General features: G+C 40.7%; 1 protein-coding gene across 3 annotated transcripts in view; it reads left to right on the top strand.

Moving 5' to 3' along the window:
- The window catches only part of PIAS1 (protein inhibitor of activated STAT 1), a 64,856-nt gene that overhangs the window by 17,023 nt on the left and 30,959 nt on the right, over positions 1-16,874 (top strand). For all 3 annotated transcript variants that reach the window (XM_074880934.1, XM_074880937.1, XM_074880935.1), the window contains exon 2: positions 9,360-9,804. In XM_074880934.1, coding sequence (XP_074737035.1) covers positions 9,360-9,804 — 445 coding nt within the window. The remainder of the gene's footprint in view (positions 1-9,359; positions 9,805-16,874) is intronic.

The following is a 16,874-nucleotide window of genomic DNA, read 5'->3' as shown; positions in this document are numbered from 1 at the left end:
TTAAGTTGGCTAACACATACAAAGAAATAATGTCTGTTGATGCAGTAGAGATTTAAATAACTGTTGCAAGCAAACATCAAACACTGAATATAAGAATGTAGGTCTTGAAATCGTGGTATGTCTTGCTGTTGAGGGGTTCTGTAAGCTGCTCGTGGAAGCTGCCTCTTTATCCATGTTGCAATGTGAGTACATTCATTGAATTCCAGGTACATTCTTCTCCAGCTTTCCTTCAGAATTGACTTGCAAAAGCTACATGTGCTTCATGCAGGTATTTTAGATATTTAGAAAGTAACTAGAGCTTCATTCTCTACTATTGTGCTGGAAATGAATGGCTAAAAGGATTCTCATTTAGTACCTCCCTATCTGTAAATCTCAAATCAGTCAAATTGTTTATGTAACCATTGCTTTTGTTTTAATTGCATATTTTAAAATGTGTGTTTTCTCTTCTAAAATCACTGAGGGAAGGGAGATAAATGTATGTTTGTGACCTCCTGTATGACTTCCAGAAGCTGAGACTTCTTGGTCCTAACTTTTTTTCTTTTTTATACAAAGAGACAATCTTTCAGACTATTATTGAATGCTCTATAAGTTGTCATATTTTGATTATACTGATGGAGACCTTTTGACTTATTTGTTAGAGAGATTATAATAGGACATACTGTGTTTAGCAAGCTCTTTGGACAGCTGTGTCTGTGGCTGGCTTGGGCTCCATTGAAGCTTATTGCATAGAAATTAGCTCTTCTGTCAGCCAGTTGAAAGGCTTAGTTAAGGATAAGAACGTTCTTAATAAAAAGTAAATTTGTCTGGCAATGACCCTCTCCCAAATAGCTGAAAATAATTGTCTTCATTATTAGCCTTAGGTGTAAGCTGTTTGTCTTTAGAGAGGCACATTGTTATGTATCCAGAGATTGTCTAAACTAGTATTTCTGCAATTACTTGTCATGAAAATCATGCTAGCGCGTAGCTCTGTAAAAAGAATTCCCATCTGCAAAGATAAATACACTAGGGACAATTAAGTTTGAGTGTGGCTGAAAAAATCTTGAGTCTCCAAGAACTGAAATGAGGATTACTACTGTGTCAGGAACCTTATTTAATATCAAAAGTAATAATATAGTTCACCTAGTGAATAAAATCTCTTGAGAATGGTAAAACTTTTGTTACGGATTAAGATAAAATGTGACTTACTTTAAATCAAATACAATTTAGACATGACTAAAGTCTTGGCAGACTTTTTTCAACAAATCTGGCTTTTGCAGTGTGAGCAAGTTACTGCCCCAGCTGCCCACCCCACTTCTCTGCCACGGCAGCGTTAATGTGCAGCCAGGGAGGCAGGGCAAGACACAATGTGGTTTGCAAGCCGTCATATTAAAAAAAAAAAAAAAAATATATATATATATATCCCACAGATCTAAGCGTTCAAGCACTGAAGTGACATTTTGGGTATGTGGGCACACAGTCTGTTTTACTGAATCTCTCATCCAGAGGAAATAACCTCTAGGGAGAGGGGTGGAGTGGAGGTCTAGGAGGGCAATTGCTTACACAAATTTGCCAGGTTATATGTATTAAGGCTTTTAGAAGATATTTCACATGTATGATAGCACAGCAAAATACCACAGGCATCTGCAAAAAACATAAGACAACTTTTAACACATGGGGATTATATTAAAAATTCCAAACTCTGCTTGCCTGTTGTTACTAGCAGCCAGTTCAGTGGGGCTAGAGCTGTCTTACTGTTTTCTTTTGCAGTATCCTTTCACTCTTCAGTGAATTTTTGACTTTTATGACTGTGGATTCTCTTGTCTCCAGTAAGCGACAGACACCTCTAAGAACTTGGTAGCGTCACTGGTGCAGGATTAGACGGAGACCTCTGAACTGTGGGCTGGAAGGAGAACTTAGATTTATTAGTGTTCATGTGTGAAGCAGCATTGCTCTGACCTTACTGAAACTTACTAAATTTGAGGGTAGTCAAGTTTACCAGCATGACAGATAAAAGCAAGCAATGTTTGCCAAGAGCAGATAAGAAAAGTGTTCCTTGTTCTAGTTGATCTGTGGAATTAAGAGTTTAGTGGTACGGTATACTTGGTGAGTTGTTACATGAACTGAATACAGAAGGATGGCAGTAGGGAATTGCAGGACCTCCTGTCCAGAAGCCCTTCAGACTGAACTGCTACAGTTTTCAGATGATCTCTTTGCTGCCAGAGATTCCTAGTGTTAGCAGGAGCTTGAATGTGAGCTTCATCATTTGGGTAGGTTGGTTCAAGGGTTATAATGTTTATATTAGCAGATATGCAAACATATCATTCACAAGGAAATATATTGTTTGCGAGCATGCTAAAGTAAGTAACACCTGATGACATAAGCTTTATAGTGTACTTTCTCAGCTAGTGTGGGAAGAAATATTACCTGGTGAAAATTGTGAGCACAGTGTTTGACCTTAAGGAAGCCTGCATCTATGGAGATACCAACAGTAGGTCAGTCCAGGCTATTTTTGGCATTTACAATATATGGACATCATTTTGTTGACACATTTTTAGTGGATTAAAATCTATTTTTATTACCAGCTAGATGAATGCATAGATTTGTTCATACAATTGCGACATGTTCTTTATGAGTGCTGATATACTGTGTAAATACAGGGTTTCTTTGATTAAGAAATATTCTGTCTCCCTCTGTGTGTAACAAAAGGCAAAAAATATTTGTACCTGCCATTGGTTTGTACCTATTCTTTTAGTGCTGCCCTGCTTGCCAAAACATTGTACGTATGGCTCTAGGATGAGTTTTTCATTGTGAAAACCAATAGCCCCCTTAAAGGTTGTAGTATGTTGCATATTTATGACTCTTCTTCTGTGCTTTTGCCTCCCCTCCATTTTGAATTACGGTGACTTCAACCTTTGAGTGTTTTGGTTGCATTAGACAAACGCAGGAAGTTACAGCCTGTCATCGAGGCACTTGAGCTTCCATGAATTCGTCGTTTCACTCCCTCTTGCAGATTTTCGGTAGACTGATTTCAATTTTTATAGTTTAGCCTTGATAGCTTCCTTGTGTGAGTCTTGCAAATAGAATTTAGGACTAGGGAATGTGCCTTCATAAAAGATGGGAATATTTTTGCCTTCATGATTTCCCATTTTCACAAATCTTAAATGTCTAAGAATCCAAGAGTTTAGTCTGTGTAACTGTAGAGAGCTCATGTAGCACAGGTATAACTTTCTTCTCCAGAAGATTTATATCGGGTTAAAGAGGTTGTTCATAGCATGCGAGAACTCTCCTGTATTTTTACAGCTGGATGTTGGAGGCATACTGAGATTAATTTGAAACCATTTCCATACTAATCTAATGCTTCCTAGTTGCTTTTATTAGAAAAAAGAACAACTTTGATTTGATTTTTTTTTTTTTAAAAAAAAACCCTGTCTTTTGGAAGTGCATTGTGGAATTCCTTGAATAGTAGTTTCCTTGTTTCATAAGGGGGAAATTTCCATTTGTGTTGGCCTTGAAAACAGTGTTAGAGCTTTGCCAGTGTGAATGTGTCCACGCTGGGAATGCAAACTGCAGCCGGGGCCGATCCCTCTGGACGCTGGGGCTGAAGGTGCTGTGCAGGGTGTCAGTGTGGAGGTGCCCTTGGTGCAGCGTTCAAAAGAGTACAGGGGTGCAGTCAGAAGGTTTTTCTGTCTTACACTTTGCCTTTGAAGTGACCTGTTGCAGTGCTTGCCCTCTTCATTAACAATGATTCTTAATTTCAGAGACTGTTAGTAAATTGTTGCTAAACTCTGTGTTTCTAACGACAGAAGAAATTTACTGTCACTGTCTTAAATGGCTGATTATAAATAGGTGACCTCCCGCTTGGTATCTGTTTTTTCACTTCTTTCTCCTTTTCCTTACTCTCTTCTTCCATCTTTTGACTAGTGTTTGAGGTACTTTTTTTCTTTTTTTCCCCTTTAACTTTCATGTTAATGGTTAGAGAATTGTGGAGGACCTGTTGTATAGCTTTAGGCACAAAATGCGGTGTGGTACCTAGCCAAATGCTTCTTATTGTGCTGGCAAATCTTTTGAATGTGTTTTGGAGCTTATTCACAGCTTCTAGTTATCATAAACATCCGGAAATAACTTGTTAAATTCTCCAGATAGATCCTGGGGCTGATTACTAGAGATGCAGAAATACCCTTTCTAGAAAATATTCATCAAATTGTTGGGACTGTTAACACTGCTGCTTATGGATGAATATGCTGCTTTGAAGACAGTATCTTGTGGTGCAGGTATTTGTGATAAATTTTCAGTATGGTCCATCATGCTTTTCTATGGACACTGTTCAATTTATTTAAGAAAAAAATTACTGACTGCTGCTTGGTTTTTACCTCGGGCAAGTCCCTCCCTTCAAAAAAATGGGGAAAAAAAGGTGAAGGCTCACTGTCTGTGGTGTTGGATCTCAGCAGATATCCTATATCTGATCTGATCTTGAGTGGTGGGACTTATAGCTCGTCTTCCTGCATTTCAAACCAGGGTTTTAGCCCCCGTGTATTTACCAGTGTAGAAATTATGTTCTCTGCCTGAATCCGCTTGTCTTTTCAGTTGCCCTTCTCTGAATCACATGCCAGTGAGACCAGCCACACAGGGTTATCAAAGGAATTTCTTATCCAGAGGCGCTAACACTTAGATTTTATTTATTTTTAAACTTAATTCCCAACCTTCATAGATCAGTGACACAAGGTCCAGTTCTTGAAAGGAATTTTCTTAGGTCTGACCTGTTAACCTGTGGTAATGATTGGACTTCTCTAGCCACGAAGCTATGCAGCCTGGGCATCTTTCCGTGATGGGTGGAATGACCGGGTTTGTGTGGAAAACCATTTTTTAAAAACAAAGATTTATCTCTGCTATTTTCTTTGCAGAGAGAAATCAAAGTGACTCTTAATGTTGGCTGCTCCATTAGAAGTTGAGGTTCCTGGCAAAGTATTTGCTCTGAATGCCTAAACAGCATTCACAAAGCAGAATGGTCCTGTTGTGTGGCATAGACACATTTCTTCAACCAGACGTGCTTGTTTATTGAGAGAAAATGTTTGTTGATGTTGTAGACTGATGCTTTTTATTTAATAGTCCTTCTGTGGATATCTTGGCGAAAACCCTTGTTCCTTCTTACCTCATAAGTGTCTACGTGCAAGTTTTGGTTTGGGGGACTTCAACAATTTTTGTATCTGTTAGCTTTTAAAAAAGCATACCAACTTTTTTGAAAGAGCTGTTGGTAGAACATCCTTTCCTATTGATAGTCACAGGAGAGAAGTAGGCGGATGATGTAGGATGCCGCCCATGGATTGCTTTTGCATCCTTAAGCTATTTTCTTCCAAACCTTATTGGTTATCTGAAGTAGGCGTGGAGCAGGAAATAGTCCTTGTTTCCAGATGAGTTGCTTGAGAATGTTTCCTCAACACACAGAAATAGGGAGATGCACCTGCTCAGACGGCTGCAGCACGAACTGCATCAAATGGTTGTGTTAACACAATCTGGTGGGGAAAAGTGGCACAGATTTGGAAACAGGCAACTGGGAGGTGGGAAAATCAACTGGCCTCTTTGCTTCCGTGGACCTCCTGCCTGACATACACAACTAGGTGACTTGTTTTAAGACATGGAAATGCCCTGATGGCCTTGTGAAGGATGGACTGTGGCCACAAGCCTTGAGTGAGGGTACATGGGCCGAAGGGGGAGTGTATCTAACGAGCCAGGCAATCCCCATGACTAATGCAGCTTTTGTGGAGGAACACGTGTTTGTGTTGTGTTGTCGAGCAGGAAATGTCAGATGTATGTTTATAGATTAGTTACCTTCTCAACTCCGTGAAGGTCTTTACAGTGAGTCAAAATAGAAATACTCTGCTAAACTGAGATAAGTCGCATTTCCGTAAAGCTTGTTCATACTCTTTTACACGTTGAGCAATTTTTCTACAGTCCTCGCCCTCTCTCTGAATTTTAGATAGTGCCTAGGTAAGACAACGTACCAAAATGCACAGCATCATCAGAACACCCAGTGTGCTTCATACTGGGATTTGTTGTACCTGAAACTGGCTTGCAGTCAGCTTGCTGTGTTTCTCACACCGAAGTTAGGTAAGTGGCAAGTAGCTCAACCTTTTTGTAGCTAAATAGCATCAATTTCTTGTGCACTAGTGTGCTTTGTAGGAACATGTAATTTACCTGTACGTGAAAACATAACTAAACACCTAGTTATCTGTAATTGCAGTTTGCAAGCTATCCTGCCATCTGTCCTTGGTAGCTGTGTATATCCTTTTATTTTTGTTTGGTTGGGGTAGGTTTTGTTATTGGTTTTTTGGTTTTTTTTGTATTAGGAAAGAAAAAACCAAGCATTTTGCTAATTCTGATAAAACAGCCAGAGGTAGGGGCAGTTATTTGCATTGTGGATATTTGCGATTGTTGGGAGATGGACGCTTTGTGGTGGGTTCTGTAGCTTGCTGCAGGTGTACTGCTGTGAGTGATCTTTTTATTACTCCAGGCAACAGGAAAAAAAAGCAAGATTTCCTGAAGCAAAACGCGTTGTGTCTTTGCCCTTCAGCTTTGCTGGTATAACTAAACCAGCAAGGGGTTTGAATTGTGATGAGGTGAGATGTGACAGGAAAAAAAAAAAAATTAGAAATTGCAGCTTTTTCCTGTATTTACTTTGTGCATTTGACAGCACTTGGTTTGTTTCCCTGCTATAATTATCGTGCCTGTTCTAAGATTAGGGTGCCAGTGTGACATGGGCCAAGGGCTTGTAGCTGGGGTAGTGCTTGTACAGGCAGTGGCACTTCTGCTGGTAGAGCTGGGTTGTGTCCTCAAATAAAACACAACTGTGTTGGAGGAGGGGAGAGGAATTTTCACGTTCAGATTGCAGCGATGTGAGAGACTTTTGCCAGCACGGCTGTCTGTTGGGCTTTGCTTCCCCGTGCCACTGATTGACACGATCCACTGGCAAAACCCTATAGAGGTGTGTGTGGGGGGGTTGTTTTAAGACACTGTCTCTTTTTATTTGTGGAAGAAAGGTTTATCGATGAAGTAATAAAACCACAAGCCTTTATTGCTGGTTTTTCCATAACTGCATTTTTAATCAATGTATCTTGTTAGTTGCAAATAAAAACGTTCTCGTTGTCCTCTGTAAGGAATGCACCAGGGTGGGGAAGATCTGGGGAATTTTATTTGTTTTGGTTTATGAGTCTGGCTACACCATAGACCCTGCTGTCCCTATACTTACTTCTAACTTGCCTATACCTTAAAAAAATGGAAAACATCCAACATGTAGCAGGAGCTTCTCTGTTAGCTCAATTATTTTTTAATCTTGTGTTTTTTGCAATTTAGGCCTATGAGTTTATTACAAAACAAGAACAGAGTGAAGCTCTGAGAGGTTCTGGCTGTTCAGGAAGTGACTTTTAATGGTGATGGGAGCAGGCATTAAACCCTTCATCTGTAACTACTTATTCTATTGAAGAAATGTTTGTAAAGTATTATAAATAGTGTTTTTCCGTGTTTCAGATCTATTTGTTTCACTTTCCTTTCAGCTGTCAACACTTCAGATTGTAACTGAAATGCCTTATTCTTTTAAGACATCTCTGTTTCTTACAAAGTACCTCGTGTCTGTTCTCATTTGTAGCTCCATGACAGTCCCATAGTTGAAAAGTGGGAAGTAAGTTCTCATGGTATTCAGAGAAAAAAATGCCAGCAGACTCCTGTTATATCCGAAGTGTTTGTGGTAGTCTGCAGCAAGGTTTATCTTAATATTTGCAGCAAGGTTATTCAGTTCTGTTGGTGTGGTTCTGCAGAGCAGAAATTGTGTGGCAGATTTAGTTAAATCTATCTGGGTGCATACCTCATTAAGTACATGAATCATCTAATTTAGGGCTTTTAAATAACATGACCTATTTTAGTATAGGGAAATACCCCTCGCGGACACCTGCGCATCGAAGATCTCTTGCAGGTGCTGGAGGTTTGAGGAATTGATAGGAGCTAAAGCTAGGGACAGCGTACTTTCTAATATTAGCACTTTAAGAATTAATGTGAAAATAACTTGAGTAATGTATGTGTCTGAATACTTTGCACAGTCTGAAGAACTAGAACGGTTGGGAGCATTTGTACCCTTATTTCAAAGACTGTTTGCAAATGCATGTGCTAGTTTGTTTATTCAGCCTTCAGTGGCTGGGAAATTGTAGAACCCTGGTATGTTGAATTAGCTGGTTTAGTCCCAAATAGATACTTCAAGTATTATTTTGAATTTGATTGTTTGGGATTGACTCGAAAATATTCAGGGTATTTCATGGTTTCGTACAGAAGATCCAGATAGCCAGTCGTGGTGATGGGCTCGAGGCATTTCACTTTCTTGTGATTTTTTGGGAATCCAGAATTCCGCAGGAATATCATTTCAGCCAGTGTCACAGACCTTGTGCTGGTGAGCAAACCACTGTCAAGCACTGAAAGAAGTTTTTAAATAGAAACTAAGATCGTAAGTTGGCTTTCTGGGTCCTGCTTGACCAGCAGGGAAGTACTTGGCACGCACAGGGGATTGCTGGTTTCACTACTTTACGTAGTGTTTTTCTCGGTTCCTGAAGAAGTGAAACAGTTCACAAGGCTTACCAGTTTGATTCATTAGACCATACTGAGAGACAGTAAAAGACTGTAAATGAAGATGCTAATTAATAGAAGGCAAAGCCCAAGTCCCCCATCTAAAACAGAACATGCAGCTCTGATGTGAGAAGTAAGGAAATGGAATTGGAAAATGTTTCCTTTAACTCAGTGATGATTGTATGGAGTTGCACACCAATTGCATTATAATTTATCTCTCTCTCTTTCTAACATCAGTCATTTCTCTCCTTTCCTTTGAACCTGTGTGGATTAGTTACGCTGCATGGCAAAAAGCGAGGGAGGGACTTGAAAGTGAAGTGGGGTGTCAGAGTTAAGGACTGGCACAGCTTTTAAGTGCAAGTAGTGGAGGCTTGATATTGTCAATGTGTGACTTTTTTTGACTTCAGCTAGATGAATAAAACTTGTTAACATTAGAGATGCTAGCAGACCAGTGATTAGAAAATAGTTACATTTACAAGCTTTATTTTGTACTGGCAACTTGTCCTGGTCAGTTTTTTCCCCCCAGTATCGCTGTCCTGAATTGTGTATGGCAAATGGAAATCCCTTTAAAAATTGCTCGTTACAGACTTTCGAAGTAGATTTATCTGTCTGTGAACAAGTACTGTTTTACATTTTATTTCAGATAATCAGTGGGGGAAGAGCAGTGGTGGTGTCCCTTTAAAAACTGTATGCTTAATGGGATTAAGCCACATTCTAATGTTAGTGTTTAAGATGATGTAACTTGAATACTAATTTTTTGTTTTGTTTCTTTTAAGCAAATGGTTATGAGCCTTAGAGTTTCTGAACTGCAAGTACTTCTGGGTTACGCAGGGAGGAACAAGCACGGACGAAAACACGAACTTCTCACAAAAGCACTGCATTTGTTAAAGGCTGGCTGCAGTCCTGCTGTACAAATGAAAATCAAAGAACTCTATAGGCGAAGGTTCCCTCAGAAAATCATGACACCTGCAGACTTATCTATCCCCAGCGTACACTCGAGCTCCATGCCAGCAACTTTGTCTCCGTCTACCATTCCACAGCTCAGTTACGATGGCCACCCTGCCACGTCACCATTGCTTCCCGTTTCGCTTCTGGGACCTAAACATGAACTGGAACTCCCCCATCTCACATCTGCGCTCCACCCTGTCCATCCCGACATAAAACTTCAGAAATTACCTTTTTATGACTTGTTGGATGAGCTGATAAAACCTACCAGCCTAGGTAAGGTTGCCAATGTTGTAATAATATTTGAAGTTTTGGGTTTTGTTTTGTTTTTTAAATAGTAATGGATGAATTCAGCAGCTAATGCAGTAACTGGTTAAATATTGCATCACACCAGTGTTTAGAGAATTGCTATTTTTGGTAACTTTTGGAACAGATTGTTCTACATGGAGAGACATCTTACGTAACACTCATTAGTTGCTTTAGCTGAGCCACTAAATACGGTTCAAAGATCCGTTATATTTAAGGGGTGAGTTTGACAAGAAACAAACTATACCTTAGAAAAAGGAGAAAACCTGTCTGCTTTCAGTAGTTCTTATAAACCATAGAGCTTAATTATTTAAAACAAAACAAAACAAAAATACCCCCGAATCCATCAAGCCCATGAAATCTCATCTGTGCTGGGAAAGAATGCTAGGCTAGATATTTGCTGTGATCCATTACAGCCTGAACATTTGAGTTTAGGAAGACTTGTGGTTCTTTTGCAGTTGTGGCTACTTTTCTTTAAACTGTCTTTTGTATTAAGGTATAAATCACTGGTGTAGCTGCTGAAAATAATCTGATGCTTACAGAGCATTATATAACAATGTGTGATTTTTCTGGCTCTGACTCCACGTAGCACTTAACAGTGTGGTTAACTTTTAATACTCTTAAATACCGCTTAAATACAGTAGTCCTGTTGATTTCTGGAGGGGCTGTTTGCATGTTGGAACCTTCTGTTGTCTTGAAACCCTGGAAAAGATTCACTGTGAGAATAGCTGGTAGGAGGAGGAGGAGATTTGTGAGAGTAGATACGGGGAGATGGTGGGTGAGTGGAAAAAAATGTCCTTTGCGAAAGAGATCCCTTGTAAACAAAAATGAGCAGGTACTTTACATGAACAGTCTGAACAGCTACAGATGTAGGAGGCCTGATGTGTGAGTGGCGATGGTGGTCTGCAGATTTCTGAAGTATGTTGCACAGTTGTTTGCCTGTTTGTTTTGCTGTAACTGTTATAACAGACATTGAGGGAAAAGCAGATAGCTTTTGATAATCTCATCTTCTGGTTCAGGTATTCTTTTAAGAGGTATGCTGTATCTATTTAGCTTTAATCTAAATCCTAATTGATTAATAAGCATTCCAGGCAGTGCTGGTGGTACAGGATAATTAGGTACTCAGTATGTGCCTCCATCACTTCTACATTATAAATACTTAGAAATAATGCTGTAATTTCAATAAGACATTCCAATGCAGGAATTATGGTATGCATTTATTCCTACATGTGGTAAGAACACTTTGCTGTCAGCTCCATGTCTGACAAACCAGCCCCAAATGAAGAGATCATAATTCATGCTCTGTCATGTTTTACTGCTTGAGGATTGTATACAATATATACAATAGGATATTTTTTCCCCCCTTTGTGGTTTTTGAGTGTCAGGGTAAGAAAATGGAAGTGGGTGAAATTCCAACCAGATGCCTTTTTAAGCAATCTCTGTCCTTTCAGTTAACTTAAGGGTATGTTTGAGGTTTTGTTTTGGATGTGCATCCTGTGATGTCTTTCTGTTTGTCTGAAGCAATAATATTAAAAAGCTTTTTTTCTTGTGCTTTTGGGGGAAGAGAGAGCTTCAGTGTCTATGCATATGAGAAATGGTCGGTTGTTTCCTTTTGTAGTGGAAAGTAACACTGTTACAGATTGTAAAATTGCTGACTATAAATGTCATGAAGATATTTTAGAGTAATAAATATATATATATATGTTAATGAAAAAACCTCTTGGGTTAATAACCAGTGATATGCAGCTTTATACACTTCCAAAACAACTTGGAGCAATTGTGCATACAGCTTAGCAGTTTTAAATGCAAGTGTGGAGCCGACTTGTATTAATTTGCTCCATTTATGCAGTTACTGATACTCTAATTAAAAGCAGTCCTAAATGATTTGTTGAATATTTGCCCCAAAAGGTTTGGGTATCTTCATCACTGCTGCAAACAGTAGGGGTTTCCTCAAATGTCAAATTTTTAGGTTCCCTGGCTTTGTTTTCAAATGGCAGATGCATACTGCAAACACTCAGAACTTTCTCCATGGCATTTGGCCAGTGTTTCAGCATCTCCTGCTTGCTTTTTCCCATCAGATTCCTCATGGAGTAGGGATAAGAAACTTTTGAATTTACTTTGTTTCTCTCCACTGCAAGAATGGATGACTTGATGTGGGGTTTTGAATAATTATCTCCCTGCTTAAAATGGAACCTATTGGAATAGAAAAAAGTGTGTGTGAGAGCATGAGCGTGATCTCCGCTGGTTTGAGGATCTTCAGATTCTTCTGAAATGACAGTCATTACATAGAAGTTGGGCAAAGCACATCTTCGGATGTGATTCTTCCCTGTCTTTCCCAAGTCAAGGTGGAATTGCTTGGAAGGTTTGCTGTAGTAGTCTTCTGTCCCATCAAGATGTGATTATTAATTTGAAAAACAGTAATTTGACAAAGCCTTGGGGTAGGGAGTTGCACTGCAGGGCACTTGAACATGCATTCTGTACCCAAATATTTTACGTAGGTGGGTAGTACATAAGCTAATGTGAATAACAGATAAGGAAATTAAATTTGCTAACTATTACTTTTAATGCCAAGAACAAGGAGGAAGTGGATGTTACCTTCACACACTTACTTCCTCAAAATGTAGCTCTGAACTGTGATTAAAATCCACATGCTGACTGCTTGCTGGGCAGGATTCATGGCAAGGGGGAAATGCAGTGCTTTAGCCATCCGTACCCTTCTCACCAACAGCTACTGAGGATCTGGAGCATGGCTGGCTGAAGTGTGTGTGACAAGCTAAGGTTAGAAGGCTGTTGGATAGCTTCTTTTTTTTTAAAAAAAAAAAAACTTTCTCTGGCTTACAGCAGCCCATACAACTTGTAGCAGTGAGTAGGATGCTTGCAGAAGAGCAGACTTGCCTAGCTAGTTGAACTTGTAAACGCAGCCTATGCTACCTCAACCTGCTCTTGTTTGAAGAACTGAAAATAGCAGCTAGGCCCTGCTGACGGTGGGACTCTTCTCCTGCTGTTACTCTGCTCAGATTGCAGAGTCTCTCGCTTCCTTCCGAGTGTTTCAAGTACATGACTCCTGCGTAGCGCTCTCAGAGCCGTGTGGCTAATACTGACAATTACGGTTCTGCTGGCTGTGCTGTCGGGGGATGACGGCATTTTCTTTACTCCAAAGAAGACTGTCAGTGGGCTTGTTTATCTGAGACGAGGAGATATCTGTCCATGTTCAGTGGAGCTGTCGAATTTGATCCATATTTTATTAGTCATCCTCATTGCAAAATTGAGAAAGCATCTGTATTGGATGTTTTTATGTACAAGCCAACTAGGAATGCTCTACATTCTGAAAATGTATGTTGGTGGATGAATCTGTACACTGAGCTCTTGCAGCGCTGGTGAGAAGTCTGAGCACTCTGCCCCATGGTTAACCACGATTTCATGTGATTATATGACTGGGTTTTTTTTGAGTAAAAGCTATCCAGTTTGTCCTTGATGGTATGTATGGAAGTTGCCTTATTATTGTGACTTCTCTGTTGTTTTTGAATAGAAACTCCTTTAGGAGAATTTTGGTTGTTATTTCTGAAGTGAAGCTGCAGCTTTCACATCTTTTTTCCCTACTTTCAGCCCTCAGTGCACAGAGACTGCTAATTGGTTGTTTTTTAAGCATAGGGCAAATTTTCTAAAAGTAACTTCTAACACACAGATAAGATCTCTTTTGTGTGGTGAAATGTGTTTACTGAGAGATGAGTAACGAGTAACAAAATTTTGCCAGATTATTATGGAAGGGACATTAGTTAAACAACATCTTAAAAATACTTCTTGTTACAGCATATGTCATTCCTAATTGCTTTAGCTGTGTAGTTGTTCCAAGAAACATTTTAACTAGGTTATGGGCCTTTACTTATCTGTAAGGGGAAATTAACCTTTTCTTTTCAATTTAAAAGATTAAAGAGGCTGTGGGCTCTGCTACTCCTTTAAAAGCTGTCCGAATAGCATACGGGTGATCATCCTACAATTTATTTGCTGTGCTTTAGGTTTAAGTGATATGGAACACAACACTGAAACTCAAATCTGAGCTGTGGAAATTGGTATTTTTGCCTACAGGTCCCAACCTTCTGGAAAGAGGAGACAAACATCAGGCTTTCTGGGGAGTCAGAGTATTGCTTATAGAAAACATACTGCCAGACTCCAGATACTGGCTCCAGCGGGTGAAAGGAGCTTCCAGTGGCTCTGCTGAGACTTGTCTTGATTTGGTTAGGTCTCAGCTTAATTTCTTAATCTGTGGACTCTAATATTAAACAGGATTTCTCCAATAAACAGAATTTCACCCCTGGTGCCTGCCCTCAAGGATTATGTGCTTACTAACCAGTGTTCATGCTTCTGACTTGCATTTACCTTGAAATTTTCTTTTTGACTGTGATTGATCATGGTTACTTGGACATGCTGCGTTCTTGAAGACAGGTCTTGCAACTGATCTGACTAAAATCTTTAGGGTGACTAGTTCAAGGTACAGCTATTAAACAATTAAACAGTACAGTGCACTTGGAAATCTAGGTTAGAAACTGTAAAAGTTTTGTTTGGCAAGTATTTTTCTCTTTCATATATCAGCAAGCTGATCTGTTGCTCTGTGCAGTCAGTATCATGGTTTATATGAAAGTTATGCTTTTACTGTCTTCTGTGTTTGTTATTTTTTTAGACGTACTTTGTGGGAGGAAGTTCAAAAAAACACAGTATTCTCAACTTGGGCTTGAGCTTTCTGACTTCCGGCTCTACAGCCTTTAATTGTGCAAGAATAAGCTGAAATATTAGCTCTGTTTTGTTCATGTGCTGTAGCTGAACGAGAATTACAGTGCGCCTAAGTTTCTTTTTTTTGCTTCAACTTGTATTTGCATGTGGTATGCCTCAAGTTCACATATAGAGAATCTTTCCATAGTCTAGAGTCTGTTTCTTTTTAAGTATGAGAGAGCATTAACCAACTGGGTAGCTCTCGTGCTACAAGAAATGGAGTATAATTTTTTTACTGCTCACTTTAGCTGATTGCTCAATCTCCTCATGCGTAGAACTGAGGTCACCCAAATTCCAGGACCTTACAGGATGTGGATGTTTTCAGGCACTGCTGCTCTGATGTGAGTGGATCTGGGAAGCCACTTTGAGTTCCAAGATCAAATTAGGATACCTTTTTGATAATTGATAATTTGATAAGGAGTTGGCCTCGATGATCCTCATGGGTCCCTTCCAACTCAGATTATTCTATGATCCTAATTAAAGCTTCAGTAGAAGGAATGACAGCAAACCACGTGGTTGACTCAAAGCATGTGAGTAATCCGTTAATAATCAGTGAACCAATCTGAGCTTGGGGTGGTATCCCTTTTAAGTGTTCAGAGAGCTAGAGGCCTAGCAGTGGTGCTCACACAGCATGAGAGAGGAAGCTGTGCTATTGCAATATGTATTTTTTAAGATTTCCTCTTGCAGCTGAGATGTTGAGATCACTTAGTTGTGGGAAGTAACTGCTGGGACTTGGAAGTCTTCAGTAACTTGGAGTCTTTTAGAGATACTTTTATCTCCCTGTATTGGGTTTGCGTGGCAAGGTTGTGGTAGCAGGATGGCTACAGGGGTGGCTTCTCTGAGAAGCTGCTAGAAGCTTCCCCCGTGTCCCCGAGACGGACCCGCTGCTGGCCAAGGCCAAGCCTATCAGCTATGGTGGGAGCGCCTCTAGGGTAATGTATTTAAGAAGGGGGGGAAAAAACCTTGAGCAGCATCTGCCAGAGAGAGGAGTGAGAGTATGTGAGAGAAACAACCCTGCAGACACCAAGGTCAGTGGAGAAGGAGGGGAGGAGGAGTTGCTCCAGGTGCTGGAGCAGATTCCCCGGCAGCCCGTGGTGCAGCCCATGGTGAGGCAGCTGTGCCCTGCACTGATGGAGGTCCATGGGGGAGCAGATACCCACCTGCAGCCTGTGGGGGACCCCACACCAGAGCAGGTGGGTGCCTGAAGGAGGCTGTGACCCTGTGGGAAGCCTGTGCTGGAGCAGGCTCCTGGCAACACCTGTGGCCTCGTGGAGAGAGAAGCCCACGCTGGAGCAGGTTTGCTGGCAGAAGTTGTGACCCTGCGGGGGACTCACGCTGGAGCAGCCTGTTCCTGAGGGGCTGCACCCCATGGGAGGAACCCACACTGGAGCAGTTTCTGAAGAGCTTCACCCTGTGGGAAGGACTCATGTTTGAGATGTTCATGGAGCACTGTCTCCTGTGGGAGGGACCCATGCTGGAGCAGGGGAAGAGTGTGAGGAGTCCTCCCCCTGAGGAGGAAGGAGAGGCAGAGACAACGGGTGATGAACTGAACACAACCCCCATCTCCTGTCCCCCTGTGCTGGTGGGGGAGAGGACATAGAGAAAATTGGGAGCAAAGCTCATCCTGGGAAGAAGGGAGGGCTGGGGGGAAGGTGTTTTTAAGAACTGATTTTATTTCTCATTATCCTACTCTGATTTGATTGGTAATAAATTAAACTAATTTCCCCAAGTTGAGTCTGTTTTGCCTTTAACGGTAATTGGTGAGTGACCCCCCTGTCCTTATCTCAACTCACGGCTGCGGAGGGGAGTGACAGAGGCTTTGGGGGCACCTGGTGTCCAGCCTGGGTCAACCCACCAAGTCACTTTATGATGGCTTTTAGAAAAAGATGATATGGGTTGTGCTAGTCCTGGTAGGGAGCTTACTAGGGACTCTTAGCTAATCACGAACTTTAAACTTAGTTTTTTGCCTTTCCTGTTAGCCTTACAAAACTTGCTACTTTCTTGTTGAGAGTAAAAGTATGCTAGAAACAGGGTACCCCGTGTAGGGACATTGCAGGGCCAGCTTTTTAGTACTGCTCATTTGAAGTGTTTAACTGCAGTCAGTGCTCTTAGGAATAGAAGCTAAAATTTTCAAGCCTGAATGGCAGCAGTTGAGTTCTGGGACATACATTGAGGTGTCTAAAGGAATCAAGTGACTTAATTTGAGTATAGAGGACCCAGTGATGTTCCTTCCCTCTGGCAACATGATGGAACAGATGTGCCATGGAGATCTG

The sequence above is a fragment of the Strix uralensis genome, chromosome 11 (genome assembly GCF_047716275.1).
Source record: "Strix uralensis isolate ZFMK-TIS-50842 chromosome 11, bStrUra1, whole genome shotgun sequence".
Lineage (NCBI taxonomy): Eukaryota > Metazoa > Chordata > Aves > Strigiformes > Strigidae > Strix > Strix uralensis.
Note: the sequence above shows the minus strand (reverse complement) of the source record. Positions and strands in the feature narration are given on the sequence as shown.